This window comes from Culex pipiens, chromosome 2, assembly GCF_016801865.2.
Source record: "Culex pipiens pallens isolate TS chromosome 2, TS_CPP_V2, whole genome shotgun sequence".
Lineage (NCBI taxonomy): Eukaryota > Metazoa > Arthropoda > Insecta > Diptera > Culicidae > Culex > Culex pipiens.
Genome location: NC_068938.1, coordinates 81,868,182 through 81,883,294, shown reverse-complemented (window position 1 = coordinate 81,883,294; position 15,113 = coordinate 81,868,182). Strand labels below are relative to the sequence as shown.

General features: G+C 35.5%; 2 protein-coding genes across 5 annotated transcripts; both read right to left on the bottom strand.

Moving 5' to 3' along the window:
• Positions 1 to 1,001: 1,001 nt before the first annotated feature.
• LOC120423667 (uncharacterized protein K02A2.6-like) lies at positions 1,002 to 7,067 on the bottom strand. Of its 4 annotated transcripts, XM_039587554.2 has the most exons (4): positions 6,470 to 7,067; positions 5,987 to 6,246; positions 4,788 to 5,880; positions 1,002 to 1,848 (listed from the first exon to the last, which is right to left on the bottom strand). In XM_039587554.2, exons 3-4 carry the CDS (start codon positions 5,872 to 5,874, stop codon positions 1,802 to 1,804), a joined length of 1,134 nt encoding a protein of 377 aa, XP_039443488.1. In that variant the 5' UTR covers positions 5,875 to 5,880; positions 5,987 to 6,246; positions 6,470 to 7,067; the 3' UTR covers positions 1,002 to 1,801. The 4 variants fall into 4 exon arrangements, 3 of the variants coding, with proteins under 3 accessions (XP_039443488.1, XP_052564150.1, XP_052564151.1); XR_008212118.1 differs by lacking the exon at positions 4,788 to 5,880; XM_052708190.1 differs by having other exon boundaries at positions 1,002 to 5,880.
• Positions 7,068 to 9,843: 2,776 nt separating this feature from the next.
• LOC120423660 (glycosyltransferase-like domain-containing protein 1-like) lies at positions 9,844 to 15,111 on the bottom strand. The gene is made up of 4 exons (XM_039587542.2): positions 14,903 to 15,111; positions 14,347 to 14,824; positions 10,649 to 10,933; positions 9,844 to 10,592 (listed from the first exon to the last, which is right to left on the bottom strand). The coding sequence occupies exons 1-4, from the start codon at positions 14,973 to 14,975 to the stop codon at positions 10,319 to 10,321; spliced, it is 1,110 nt and encodes a 369-aa protein (XP_039443476.1). The 5' UTR covers positions 14,976 to 15,111; the 3' UTR covers positions 9,844 to 10,318.
• Positions 15,112 to 15,113: the final 2 nt, after the last annotated feature.

The following is a 15,113-nucleotide window of genomic DNA, read 5'->3' as shown; positions in this document are numbered from 1 at the left end:
ACATTTGGTTCAATATTTTTATTTCTCAAGAAAGCTTTTAAATTGAGTACAAAAAGTAAGAAGCCGTTTTTAACAGTTTTTAGTCCAAATCCTTAATTTCCATAATGCTTGTGATTTTTCATCTCCATGCTCCACAATTTTTCTTAACTTACAATCAATAAAAAATCGTTTTACATAAATTATTACTGGAAAGCAGGAAATAGCATTTACAATGTTAGGGTGTACCTAGTGTTACAAAAATGGTAAATCATATACTTTTAAAGTTATGAAAATGAACAGTATTTAAATCACGGAAAGCAAACTAAAGCTGAAGAGCCACAGCTGACCACTTATTATGTAAACCAAATGTATTTATTATAAGAAAGATTCAATAAAGTATATTTAATTAAAAAAATCAAATGTTTGGTATGAGTATGGGTAAAAAAGCTTTGCAAAAGACAACAACATTTTTACAAATCTGGAGTTTTTTTTTAAAAAAAGGTCCAATAAACCAAATTTTCAGTTTTTGCTTTTTGGGTGTTTTTTGATACCCCTGACTCAAGGCGGTTTCAAAAACACCCAAAAAGCAAAAACTGAAAATTTGGTTTATTGGACCTTTAAAAAAAAAACTCCAGAAATACTCAGTTTTCATTGAAAAAGCTTTTGTAAATTCAAGAAGAACGATTCTTCCAGAGAAAGAGTGCCATATATTTAAACAATCGGTACCTTATTTTTTTTGCTGATTCGATTTCTAGAAAACATGTAACTGTCAAAAAAAACCCCTCTGAGTTGGCCCGTACTTCAACCCCTCATCGCGACTCCCAGATCGCGCAAACATAAACATAAATCTCAATACATCCTTTGTATGAGCCGTGCCAAATTTATTGAAAAAAGAAAAAAATAAACATGTTTGGATGTTTTGAAATTTTTGAGTAACACAGAATGGTAAAAAATCAATTGATCGTGCTGCGATTTTCTGAACAACACAACCGAAACAGTCAAAATTCAGTTAATCTTTTTTTACGGAATTTTCAGAAAAACGAAACTATTGGCACTACGCCCCCCGGGGCATGGCCTTCCTCTAACGTGGGATTTCTGCTCCAGCGCCTCTGACGAGACAGGAGAAACCGGGACCGACGTTTTACTTCACCATCCGATAGAAGCTCAGTGGATAAGGCGGGAATCGAACCCGCGTCTCATAGCTGATAAGTGAGTGAGGGCTAAGTATTGCGAGGTTTCGGCGTGGTATTTGGTAAAGGAAAGAGTACTTGTTCTGTTCGTGGTGTAGAGAGAAGAGATCGAGCTTCTGCTCGGTTTTTATTGCTTAGGCAAAACGGTTCGGTGCGTTACATAGTATTTTGATAGTGTGCGTGAAAACGCCAAAGCGTTAGGGTGGTACACCTCAGTCCTCCGCTTTTCAGTTTGTTATTACAGTGTTTAATTAATAGAAATAAGTAATTTTAACAATTCAATCAAGTATTCGAAATACAAGTTAAGAAAATAGTAAGAGTTTGAGTTCGAAAAAGCTATACACTAGTTATAAACAAATTCATCGTTCATTTTAGGATTTCTCTGACGTTTCGAACGTCGAAGACAGATCGCTGGCAACTCTGCCACAGCGGCATCCCGCTTTCTTCTCCTGCTCTTCGTTTGAACCGGTTCCAAGAATCCTCGGAACGGGCCCTCACCGCATCCAGTGCCCCGCATCAGTTCTGTATCTTCTCCCATCTCGACATCCAGGTAGTCTTCCGCCGCATTTGTCACCGGCGTTGCGAGCGGCATCATCAAATTTGGATGTTCGTGCCGGCGTTCACGTCGCGGTTTAAGCTGTCCGCGCTGCGCGATTAGCACCGCGTTTCCAATTTGTATCTGGAAAATATTTTTAGAAAATTTCTTTAAGTACGTAGCCAAAATCCACTTATTTGGTAATTTAACGTCGTGATTTTTATACCAAATAGTATCTCCTGCATTCAGTTCGTCCAACTCGTCATTCGACGTTTTGTTGGATATTTCAGGTACTTGTACCTCATCACTAGGAGTTTGTTTAATGACTAGATGATTTTTGTAATGATTTTTAGGATTTAATAAATCTAACATTGTTTTTGGCTTGTATGAGAAAACTTTCTCTGAGGGAAATTGCCCTGAACTCGTCGAAGTATTATTTCTAAAATTTATTAAAAATAGATTAATCTGGTCTTCCAAATCAATGTTGTCCAACTCCGGATCTAACAAAAACTTCTTTAAAACGTCTTTAGTTGTTCTAACTAGCCTCTCCGCCTGGCCATTGCTCTGCGGATTGTATGGTGGACTTTTCATCACCTTAATTCCTTGCCTTTCAAGAAAAAACACAAAGGAAAAAGAGTTAAATGGAGGACCATTGTCCGATACCAAAACGTCTGGCAGACCAAATCTTGCAAAATAAGCAACCAATTTCTTCAAAACTTTTGCACAATCCGTGCCTTGTTTCATCCATTCTACCTCAAGCCACTTGGTGTGTGAATCCACAATCAGAAGAAAAGTATGGCGAGAAAAATAGAAGAAATCAATGTGAATTCGGCTAAAAGGCCTAGTAGTTGGCGTCCAATTAGACGTAGTTTGAACTTTTGGCACCACTGCCATACTACCACAAATATCGCATGTTGAAACATATTTTTCTATATCTTTGTTAATTCCAAACCAATAGACTTGTCTACGTGCTAATTGTTTCATTTTAACTATCCCTGCGTGATTGGCGTGTAAAAGTTTTAAAATCCCGCTTTGCATTCCACGTGGTATCACCACCCTGTCTTGGTACAATAAGCACCCTTCAACCTCTTCCAAATCATTCTGATTTGCAAATACGTCCATAAAGCGTTTGTCCACCTTTTCCGGCCAACCATCACGCAGATAGCTTAAAATTTGTTGTAAATAAACATCGTCAGTTGTCGCCTTGGCAACCAAAACAAAGTCTAATGGGAAATCTATGCTGAAGTTAATGCTCCTAACGAAATCTTGATCCAATTCGGCAGGCACCGACTGACTTAGAGGAAACCTCGAACAAAAATCCGCATTACCCATCTTTGCAGACGGCCTGTACCGAAGTTCAAATTTATAAATGGAAAGTTCCAAAATATAACGTTGGAGTCTGGTTACAAATATTGAATTTTTGCCTTCTTTGCCGAAAATTCCCAGCAATGGCTTGTGATCAGTGTAAGCAATGAACTCTTGTCCAAATAAATATTTATGAAATTTCTTAATGGTACAAACCAAAGCTAAAGCTTCTAAATGAAGAATAGGATACTTCTTTTGTGCGTCATCTAAACTAAAAGATGTAAAACAAATAGGCTTCTCAACCCCATCGATCACATGAGCAATTACTCCTCCTAGGCCATAGCCTGATGCGTCAGAAACAACTACAATTTCCTTATTAGGATCGTAAAATTCCAGAATATTTGCCGAAAGCAACATTTGTTTACTTTCGTGAAAGGCTTTGTCGCAATCGCGATCCCAAATAAACCTCGTATTTTTCTTTAGCAAGTTATACAAAAAATGCAATTTTGCAGACATATTTGGCACAAATCTGTTGTAGTAGTTTATTAATCCCAAGTAGGATCTTAGTTCATTAACATTTGTAGGCACTTTTGCTCTCTGAACAGTCGAAATTTTGTCAGGGCAGGTCAATAAACCTTTGTTCGTAATAATGTGCCCTAAATATTTCAATTCTGTAACAAAAAATTTGCATTTCTCCCAGTTTACCTTAATATTTGCCTTTGCAAGCCTTTCCAAAACAATTATCAGCTTATCTCGACAATCATCGACAGTTTTCCCTGCTATCAGAACATCATCTAAATAGCAGAACACATTGGGAATTCCGCCCAAAATTTGATCCATAATGTGCTGGAAAATTGACGCACTAGGAGAAGCCCCCTGTGGTAAGCGATGGTAGGTAAATAAACCCTTAATTGTATTGATAACCATGAATTTCTTGGACCTCTCCGATAACGCAAGTTGTGTGTATGCACCCTCAAGATCTAAAGAACAAAAAACTTTGCAATTCGCCAATTTAGCAAACAAATCACTAGCAACAGGCAAAGGGTATGCATTCGCCACTAACACTTTGTTAATAGACACTTTACAATCAATAACCAGTCTGATTTTATTATCCTTTTTCATGACAACTATCACCGGAGATGCCCAATCACTGGCTTCAATGGGACTGATCACATTTTCCTTCTCTAATCTATCCAAATACGTTAAAACTTTCTCCCTCAGCCTGTAAGGAACGTCATACGCTTTCTTAAAAATGGGAACTTCACTTTTCAAGACCAACTCAGCCTCAAAACCCTTGATCGGAGTAGAAAAATCTTTCACAAAAACATCCGAAAAATCCCGTTTAATCTCTTTAATCAACTCATCGCCCTTTGGCGCACTCACACTGTTAATTTGTTCATCAATCGTCGCATTGTTAGAAAAGAATTGCCTCCATTGAGGGAAGAAAATATCCATCCAATTCCTGCCAAAAAGCGGAATGAACTTGAAATCAGAATTTAATACAAGTAATTTCAACTTATGTTTGAAACCATTCAGTTTTACACAAACATCTGTCTCTCCCTCAATTTTGAGTTGATTTCCATTAACTACCAACAGCTGTTTATCACATTTGTTCAAAGGTTTGTCGAAAAGTCTGAAATATTGAGTTTTTCCCATCACTGTTACCGTTGATCCACAATCAATCTCCATTTGGACGAAAACATTGTCAATTATGACATTTGTCAAACAAGGTTCGCTTATTTTGTTAATGGACTCCACACACATACATTGTAAACTACCTGGATTCCACTCGGAGTAGCTTTCATCATCCGATGTCTCCGCCCTAGGAACATCCGTTGTCCTCATGCGCCCCATCAGATCTGACAACTCCTTTTCCGCACTGGTCCCTGGCTTCGCGGCCTCGATGAAATTCACCGCATCTCGCCGCAGGTTTCTCAATGTGAAACACTTTCTCCTAATGTGACCTAACTCCCCACAGTAATCACATTCCATCTCCGAATAATCCCTCTTAGGCCAGTTGTTGTAGTTGTTGCGACCATTCAGTCTGTTATTGTTACTGTAGTTTGTGTTTCTTTGTGTGTTGTTACGATTATCACCTTGGAATCGAACTGTACGCTGAGCGTTTTGTGAATTTTGTGTGCGATTGTGATTGTTGTTGTTGTTGTAACCCGATCTGTTGAACGATCCATTTGTTCTATTGAAACCATTACCCTGTCTATTGACATTGTTTTGTGTGCGTGTGTGTTGTCTTTGATTGTAGGGATGGCCCAAACGCTCGTGAACTGGTCTTCTCACTTGGTTAATCATCTCCGGAGGAGGGTAGTTGTAGTTAGCGCACGAATTTTGATTGAAAAGCGAATGTACATTGCGTTTAGCAATGTTCCATGTAGTGATAAACTTGTCCAATTTAGCCAAATCCAACTTTTCCTCCTTCAGAAGATTTTCCTTCAACACAGCATCACTAAGTCCCACTAAGACTCTGTCAATGATGGCCACATCCTTGAAATTTCCAAACCCACAAAACTCAGCCTGAAGCTTGACAGCTTGTACGAACTCTTCAGCGGTTTCGTCCGGTTGTTGAGACCGTTGACTAAACCGAAACCGTTGTACAAGGTCAGGCTCAGTAAGATCAAGTTTAAGCTTGAGTTTTGCCACAATGGTAGCATAATCAGCTTTATCTAATTCATCCTTCTTGAAGAGAAGTTTCAATTGGGAATAAATGTATGGCCCGCAAAGATTCATAAAATGAGATTTTTGAAGATCACCCTCCACTTTGTTAGCTTTGAAGGTGTAATCCAGCCTATCAGCCCAATCGCCAAAGGTTGTGCCTTTGCGATATTGCTCAATGCTTGAAGCCATACTCATTTTGCCCTTTCTTTCCAAAATGCAATTTAATGGAATAAATAGATAAAAAAAATGAAAACAATGAAGACCAATTAGTCTTGTTTCAGGGGTAAAAAAGTCTTGAAAAACTCACCGCTCTGCTATTCCGGCCTTTGCCAGCAAATTTGCTTACAACGCCTCTCACACACACAGCAAAATGGCCGCTACCGCGTGCCCGGTACGTCCCAGCACAGCACAAGCGTCCTCCAGCGAACAATCAGCCACCACCGCTGCCGCGATTGAATATTTTCTCCTTAAACAGCAACCTGGACGATCCGACCGGCTGTGACGTTGGAACCAACCAGACACTTGGAAACAAGAATTACTCGTGCCAAGATCACCCGACAGCACACACTAATTGCAATAAAATAATGAAATTTATGTTAATTTAAGATTTTTTTACTTTTGTTCTAATCAGAACCAAAATTCTTGCACACGCAACACTTACAAAGGTTAAATTGTTAATTATTTTCACATAAATTCACTGAGGTATTCTTTTGGTGATACTACCCAAAAGAATTTTATTTTATTTTAAAAGAAAAAGCACAAGGAACCAATTTGCCCCAGATGCCCTTACCTTGCCAATCAGCAATCACCAAACAAAAGAACGACGCGCGTGCCTTCCAACAAAATGGCGTCCCAGAAGTTGATGCTCACCGTGCCGCCTTTGTTCTGGACCTCGCCTGATCGCCGCGTGCTGCTTCCTCCGGGAAAAACACCCAAACGTCGAGCGTTTCCAACCGGCGTCCTCGAAAAATCCGGCACCTCCAAGCAGCTCTCGTCCAATCCGCTCCGGCGTCACCCGAAACAAGAAATTCCGCAACCGTAGAACACTTAACCGCTCACCCGAAAGTTCGGTTCAAAGTCTTTTTTTTTGCAAATTGCACCCGCGAAACTAATGCAGTTCGATATTTAATCAAGTTCCGCGCACCCGAAAAATGCGAAAAAAAAAACTTATCCTCCTCGTCGCCACTGATAAGTGAGTGAGGGCTAAGTATTGCGAGGTTTCGGCGTGGTATTTGGTAAAGGAAAGAGTACTTGTTCTGTTCGTGGTGTAGAGAGAAGTGATCGAGCTTCTGCTCGGTTTTTATTGCTTAGGCAAAACGGTTCGGTGCGTTACATAGTATTTTGATAGTGTGCGTGAAAACGCCAAAGCGTTAGGGTGGTACACCTCAATAGCATCATCGGGATCGGCAGCCGAAGCCGCTACCCCTGCGCCACGAGATGAGAATTAAATAAAACCCAACGAAAACTCAATTTTTGTGTTTGAATAAAAATAAAATGTTACTGTTTGTATTGAAATGACTATTATGCAGTTGAACTCTGAAAATATTGTAATTTTAAAATATCTGAAAATTTTATTTAAAATTTAAATTACAATTTTAAAATAAATTTTAAAAGAAAGATATTTTTTCAAATGTTCTGAATTTGAACACAATTAGATAGGCATTTAACTGTTGAAAGATTCTCAAATAACTATATAATAATATCTTAAATTCCAAATATTACCGACATTTTAAAATTATACAAAAGTACTCGAATCTGATTTAAAAACACAAACACAAAGTTCATTGCAATTTTTCCTTAATAATTTGTTTGACTGAGATAGCCAAACATCATCTTATACACCCTTACCAAAAATCATGATTTACTGAGTTCAATATCCCACTTTTCATACGATTTTTTGAGTTCAGGTACTACAACCATAAAAATGGTTATATGGGTTGAACTGAAAAATTCGTATAAAAAGTGGAATATTGAACTCAAAAAATCATGATTTTTGGTAAGGGTGTAAAATACTACTGAAAACAGATTTTTGAAATTCCATCCGAAGGTTTGAACAATAAAAACAATTCGTATTTTTTTTATTTTCTTACTTTTAACATGAAATTCGAGTTCTGCGACTTAATTTAAGTCGCTGTTGAGTGGTTGATTGCCTATTAAATTTTTAAAATGCATTTTTTCAATATTTCATTTCAGCCATTTTGGCCGCCATCTTGGATTTCATAACTCGAAATCATTTAAAGTAGTTTAGGCTGGTACAAATTTTATTTAAAATTTTGGCCCGAAAATCAGGGGGGCCATTTTTTGTTTAAAACTTCAAAATTATAATGAAAATTTAACTGAAATCAATGTTAGATCCATTCACCTGCGTTCAGAATCATTTTTAGCATGTTTGGGTTGATTTAAAAATCATTTGAATTTTTAAAAATTTTCGATGTGGCTGTAACTGTGGCTTTTTGTTTCAATATTTATATTTTTTTATTTTTTTCCGAGGCCTTCTGATAATCGAGTCTGAACTGTAATCTCTGCTAAGCTTTTAGCACCACGATTTTCGGTACGCAAATTTTAGTATCTTCGAAATTATGGGAACTATCGGTTATTTATTCCCTAAAGTTACTGTCTACAAAAAAATAACAAAGCAGATTTTGACTCTTTTTACAATCATATTGTTGAAGGGTTAAATCCGTAAGTTTGACAATTTTTGGAATAAAAAGGCAACAACTACCTTGGCTGCTGTGCTCCCTCAAGTTGATATTGAAATAAATAATAAAATAAAAATAAATTGTTTATTGTGGTTATGAAATTCAATACTTATTGATATAAGGCTTCAAAAATCATAGCGCTGATTAAATTTTCTATTGACACGCGAACTTGATAGGAAAAATTGCAGCTTATCAAACATTTGTTTTTTAAACCGGGTCCGGTGGTGTAGTGGTAATTTTAGTTACCCCCCCTCGCCAAAGAAATATATCATGGAATACTCAACAGAAAAAAAACAACCAAAGCCTAGTAGGTTGAGTCTATTACACAAATTTAAACATTATTTTCCTGAATTCTTCATTAAGAATAACTTGAATAATATTCTAATAGAGAAAAGTATACATTGATGTCATTTAAGAGAATTTGTCGAATTTTAACTAAACTTAAAATATTTTCCCGGTTTGTCAGTCGAATTCCCGAGTTTTTCCCGGTTTTCTCCCGGTGGAATAAATTCCCGGGTTTTTCCCGGTTTTCCCGGTTTTTTCCCGAGGTGGCCACCCTGGCCTTAACATGTTTAACAAATCAACTTTATTACTCATCTCTTTTGATATGGTTCGCAGACCATCAATATTTCTGGCTCATCGGCAAGGTCTGATAAAAAAAAAACCTATCCAACGATAGTTTGCATGGAAGATACAGACAATATTTTTATCACAATATCTGAAATCCAACCTCAAAAAAGTGAATAAATCACTTAAGTTCCAATAACTTTTAATAGGGTTGTTAGATCCTTGATGTTTTAGGCTCATTTGAAAGGTATTCCGATTATCTAACTAACGATGGGTCGCATGATGGACCCGGACATCATTTTCATTGAAATATCTGAGATCCGGCCTCCAAAAAGTGTATAAATAACACTTAAGTGCTAATAACTTTTGATAGGGTTATCAGATCTTCAATGAGTTAGGCTCATTGGAAAGGTCTTTTTAATACCTTTCTGAAAATGTATAACATGACAGGGTTTTTTTTTTACAAAAACCACCCTTTTTATAATCTTCCGTACATACGCCAAAATCGTTTTTTTAGCATGTACTTTAAATTTGTTTTGGCTGATTGCACTTGAATGAATATTTGGATTTTTTTTTTGCAACCTGAATTTTCGAGGCGATTTTGAAGTGGGTGAGGAAAAGGGGGGGAAGGGGTGGGGGGGGTAGGCACAAACGCTTTAAAAAATGTTTGTAAAAGCTTTATTGAATTTTGAATTGAAAAATTTTTTTAAGTATGTATTTTTAAATAAATAAATTTCAGTTTTTCCTAATTTTAAAATTTGGATTATCACGAGTTTGCGAGTTTTTTTTTTTTGGCGGAAAGTGAGAAAGTGTATAAGAATGTGTGTAATGTAGTTATTGTTCAAAAGCAAAAAAGATTATCGGATTAATAATAAAACGGCTCTCATTTGCTCCCAAATATTGATACATATCATATAATATTTATTTCTTTTATTTATCTACGAGTTTGTTGATTCCCAATAGTTTGATTATTTCACTAAATTGTATTGACTATCGTATTGTAATATACAATACGTGATTTTAACAAATTTCAAAAACTAGGTTGGCTAATAATAAAACCGATATTAAAAACATATTTCCGTATTTAAACTCTGAATGTAGTAGAACAAAAAAAACGAGATTGATTCGTGTGAAATCTGCTGGAAGATTTGAAAAGGAAACGACCAAGCATTTAACAAATTTGTGCCTCTAGACTTTCACTAGTCTATATAATAGATATAATAATTGGCGCGAGATTACAGTAAAACGATGGTCTGCTCGTTTTCGCTCATCCTGTATGTATGAACACGTTCCGGTAGGTCGTTCCATCTCTAGTACGAATAGTTTAATAGAACCGATTACTTCTTTTTTTGTCACTACGCGTCTCCTCCCGCCTAGACCCCGTTGCTGACGGTGCTGTTGGCAATGTGGGCCTTGATCATCGAGATAAACTTTGGAACCAGCTGCACGGACGAATATTTGTCAAAGTTAAAGTTCTCGTAGAAAATGGCACGATCCCGCTCGAACAGGGGCCGGTTCTTGCACCAGTTGTAGAGCATTTTGATGAGCTGATTCGACGTGTTGTACAGACTGGTGTCCGGGTAGATTTCCGGATAGACTAGCTTGTTCGGCGCCACCGGCAGACAGCCACAGTACGCCGCCTCGAGCCTAGAAGTAAAAGTGACTCAATTATTAGTTACAAAAAACCGCAAGTTCCTCCTCACATGGCGACGCCGTAGAACTCGTGGCCGGCCGTCGAGATGACCACGTCCCCGTCCAGCAGCGCCCGGTAGTACTCGTCCTTGCCGAGGTAGCCAAAGTTGACCAGCTTCTCCTTGAGCAGTTCGCCGATGTTTTCGAAACACTCCGGAATGGACTGGGTGCGCTCGCCCAGGATCGACACCCGGAAGTCGACCTGCCGCTTGTTCAGCTCGAGCAGCGTGTTCACCAGGAACTGTGGATTTTTGTCGTGCTCCCAGCGGTGGGGCCAAATCAGGTGCAGGGGTTTGCTGCGGGGGTAGAAATTTGTGAGCAGAGCAATTCTCCACGGGATACAAAACAAAAAAAAAATTGGCTCCAACTTTCCCTTTCCCTACAATTTTGGCACTTGTCCATTTAAAAAATGGCTCGTAAAAAAACTAAAATAAATCGATTTCAAAAATCAAAAATTTTAAGAAACTCCTTCCTTTCTCCTCCTTCCTAATTTCCTTAATTCTCAAATTCTAAAATTTTAAAACAAAGAAATTATAAAATTTAAAAATATTTAAATAGCAAATTTTTTAAATATTATAATTATACAATTAAAAAATTTTAAAATTCATAGATTCCTAAATTCCTGAATTTCTAAATTCTTAAATTCTTAAATTCTTAAATTCTTAAATTCTTAACACAATTATAAATTTTTATCATACAATTTTAAAATTCCTAAATTCTTAAATTCTTAAATTCTTAAATTCTTAACACAATTATAAATTTTTATCATACAATTTTAAAATTTTAAAATTCTTAAATTCTTAAATTCTTAAATTCTTAAATTCTTAAATTCTAAAATTCTAAAATTCTAAAATTCTAAAATTCTAAAATTCTAAAATTCTAAAATTTTAAAATTCTAAATTCTAAAATTCTAAAATTCTAAAATTCTAAAATTCTAAAATTCTAAAATTCTAAAATTCTTAAATTCTAAAATTCTAAAATTCTAAAATTCTAAAATTCTAAAATTCTAAAATTCTAAAATTCTAAAATTCTAAAATTCTAAAATTCTAAAATTCTAAAATTCTAAAATTCTAAAATTCTAAAATTCTAAAATTCTAAAATTCTAAAATTCTAAAATTCTAAAATTCTAAAATTCTAAAATTCTAAAATTCTAAATTCTAAAATTCTAAAATTCTAAAATCTAAAATTCTAAAATTCTAAAATTCTAAAATTCTTAAATTCTAAAATTCTAAAATTCTAAAATTCTAAAATTCTAAAATTCTAAAATTCTAAAATTCTAAAATTCTAAAATTCTAAAATTCTAAAATTCTAAAATTCTAAAATTCTAAAATTCTAAAATTCTAAAATTCTAAAATTCTAAAATTCTAAAATTCTAAAATTCTAAAATTCTAAAATTCTAAAATTCTAAAATTCTAAAATTATAAAATTCTAAAATTCTTAAATTCTTAAATTCTTAAATTCTTAAATTCTTAAATTCTTAAATTCTTAAATTCTTAAATTCTTAAATTCTTAAATTCTTAAATTCTTAAATTCTTAAATTCTTAAATTCTTAAATTCTTAAATTCTTAAATTCTTAAATTCTTAAATTCTTAAGTTCTTAAATTCTTAAATTCTTAAATTCTTAAATTCTTAAATTCTTAAATTCTTAAATTCTTAAATTCTTAAATTCTTAAATTCTTAAATTCTTAAATTCTTAAATTCTTAAATTCTTGAATTCTTAAATTCTTAAATTCTTAAATTCTTAAATTCTTAAATTCTTAAATTCTTAAATTCCTTAAGTTCCTAAATATACAAATTCTGAAATTTTAGATTTTTTTTAAATTTTGAATTTCAAAGTTTTTAAGTTTCGAAATATTGGGATTTTTTATTTAAGAATAGGTATTTCCTAAATTTCAAAATTTCTGTTTTTTTCTTGCCAGAAAATAAAGTGAAATCATTTTAAGCAAAACACAAAATCCGTTCTTTTAATTTTCTGCATTTTAAGATTCTTCTTTTTGTGGCAATTTTGGATCTTCAATATTTCTTATTCGAATGCAAAATTATTTAAACGTTTATAATTTTCATTCGCATTGAAACAAGCAAATCCAAACTAGGACTTGTGACTCTTTCCTTGAGCGTTTTTTTATATAGTGTTTTGCGTTGCTTCAGAGCTCCGTACTAGCCTTAAAATGAAGGCCCCCACAAAAAAATGTACGAAATAGTCCGATTTCTCCATTTCACAAAAATCTTTTGTTGTTATGAAAAACTTGCTTTGACGAGTAATTGATGCACAAAAATATTATTTTTCTAAAGGACGTATTAGACTATGGCTAACAAACAAACAAACTCGCTCTTTTTGACAGTTTGTCTGCTTTGTTTTATTTGCCTGCATTTGTTTGTAGAAACGCCAAGGAGCCATTACACTACCGCAAACAAACAAACAAACAAACAAACAAACTCGCACTTTTTCCAAGACTGTCAGACCAAAGAGTAAAAAGTAAACAATCTTAGTCTTTGACGAAGGTGCACACAAATCGTGGAAAAAAAAAACAATTCAAAAAGCATTTTATTTTTTCAGTTCAATAACTGATTTTGGGCTGCAAAATTAAATGTACGCCAGGAAATCCGTAGTAACAGTTCAATAGGGCAAATCTGCGTTTGTTAACAAGCAGTCTATCCCTTTTGCTCAAGTGACAGTTCACGTCAAGAGGGGGATAGACTGCTTGTTTACGAACGCAAATTCAACCTATACACCGACAATTAAAAAAGCTGTTAAGCGCATTATTCGTCCACTTTAATTTTTTATCGCGCTTTCGGTTTACACCTGAACAATCTTGAAATTATTTATGCGGATTTGTGATTTTTTTCGTTCAATCATTCCCTTGACTTTTTGACAGTTTGCCAAACTCGCAAACAAGTCAAAATGTATAAAGGCTGATGCAGGCAAACTGTCAAAAAGTGCGAGTTTGTTTGTTTGTTTGTTTGCCGTAATGTAATGGCTCCTTCAGCCAACATATATTTTGCCATGTTTGCGAGTTTGCCGCAAACAAGTTTGCGAGGTTAGCAAACTGTCAAACACGAAAAAGTGCGAGTTTGTTTTTTTGTTTGTCATAGTCTAATACGTCCTTAAATGTTTTGTTGATTCAAATATTTTTCTTTGTGTGTGCAGTGCAGCGCTTTTTGGATTTGTGGTGGGCGATCCAATAACTATATTTAAATTCAGATCAGCCGTTAAGTTTTTAATTGATGAAATTAAGAGGAGAATTACGTCCGTTTGTCAGTGGTGAACACAAATTTACTCTAAATATAAATTTCAAATTTCCATGCATTTGTGTTTAGTTTTATTTTTCAAAAAACTACAATTTAAATACTAAAATTTTCATAAAGTTAAAAAGAGGTCAAATGTGATTTTTTTGCACACTTTTAAATACAAATTTTACCTTGTTTGGTACTAATTTCGAATCATGAATATTTAGTATTCAATAAAATATGTACGGTATTTTGTGAATTTAGTTGAAAAAACTTTAACTAAGTTGAAATGTATACCAAATTTTGCGTCATTGCCATATTACCGTAAGAACTAAATTTTGTGAAATTGATTATTAATTTTTAAAGTTTGTTTCAATCAATTCATTTTAATAAATTAATTCAAACAAGGCATTTTCCGCTATCGCCGATTAAATGATCGTACTTCGCTAACGATACTTCCTTATCAGAAAGTTCAACTTACTCATTCTTGGTGAAAATCCGCTTCGGAATCATATGGAACGGAATCGGAAAGTACAGCACCTCGCAGCGCGGCTCCAGCTTTTCCCGCAGATTCTTCAGCTTCAGATCCGGCGCTATGTTCAGGAAGCTCTTGATATTGTCCAGGAACGACGTCATGTTGTACCGCGAGTTGAACACGATTTGGTCCGCACTCAGACAGGTCATGATTTGGTTCAGTCCGTACTGGCAGTCCCGTTCCTTAATCTCCCGCACCGGATAGTTGAGCTGGTTCTCGTGGAAGTACACAATCTTCCGGCACTGGGCCAGGTCGGGCCGCAGACCGATAAGCTCGGCCAGGTTGAGGACTGAGCTGGTGAACAGGGCACGGTAGTGGTGGTCCCGTGGAATCGTTTCCGAAAAGTAAAGCGCCCCTATCCGGGACCGCCAGTGCCATTTCTTCGCCGTCAGCGTAAACAGATCGTACTCGGCCGGATGAAACTCTGCGGGAGGCAAAGATTAGGTACGTGGCTTATTTTTGAGGATGGTCCTTATCGGCTTCAATCAACCGAATAACTTACGTTCGAGGAAAGTGTCCAGCAGCTGCTTGTGAGAACCGCCATAGAATGGTTCAATGATGAGAATTTTGGCCATAAATGCAGTCTAAATATCGCAAATGTAATGTGCTAAAAGATTAAACTCGTATCGGAAAACTCCTTTTCCTCCGATTTTCCTGCCCCGAACTCGACACTGTTTTGAAAACCGCAACCCACACAGACACATTGAAAATGT

Excerpts from the sequence above, each read along its gene's own strand:
- LOC120423667 (XM_052708190.1), bottom strand. The coding sequence starts at position 5,874 with ATGAGTATGGCTTCAAGCATTGAGCAATATCGCAAAGGCACAACCTTT.
- LOC120423660 (XM_039587542.2), bottom strand. The coding sequence starts at position 14,975 with ATGGCCAAAATTCTCATCATTGAACCATTCTATGGCGGTTCTCACAAG. Across the intron at positions 14,825-14,902 it reads GCTGGACACTTTCCTCGAAC|AGTTTCATCCGGCCGAGTAC; the intron begins GTAAGTTATTCG and ends TGCCTCCCGCAG. Across the intron at positions 10,934-14,346 it reads CGGATTTTCACCAAGAATGA|CAAACCCCTGCACCTGATTT; the intron begins GTAAGTTGAACT and ends CTACCCCCGCAG.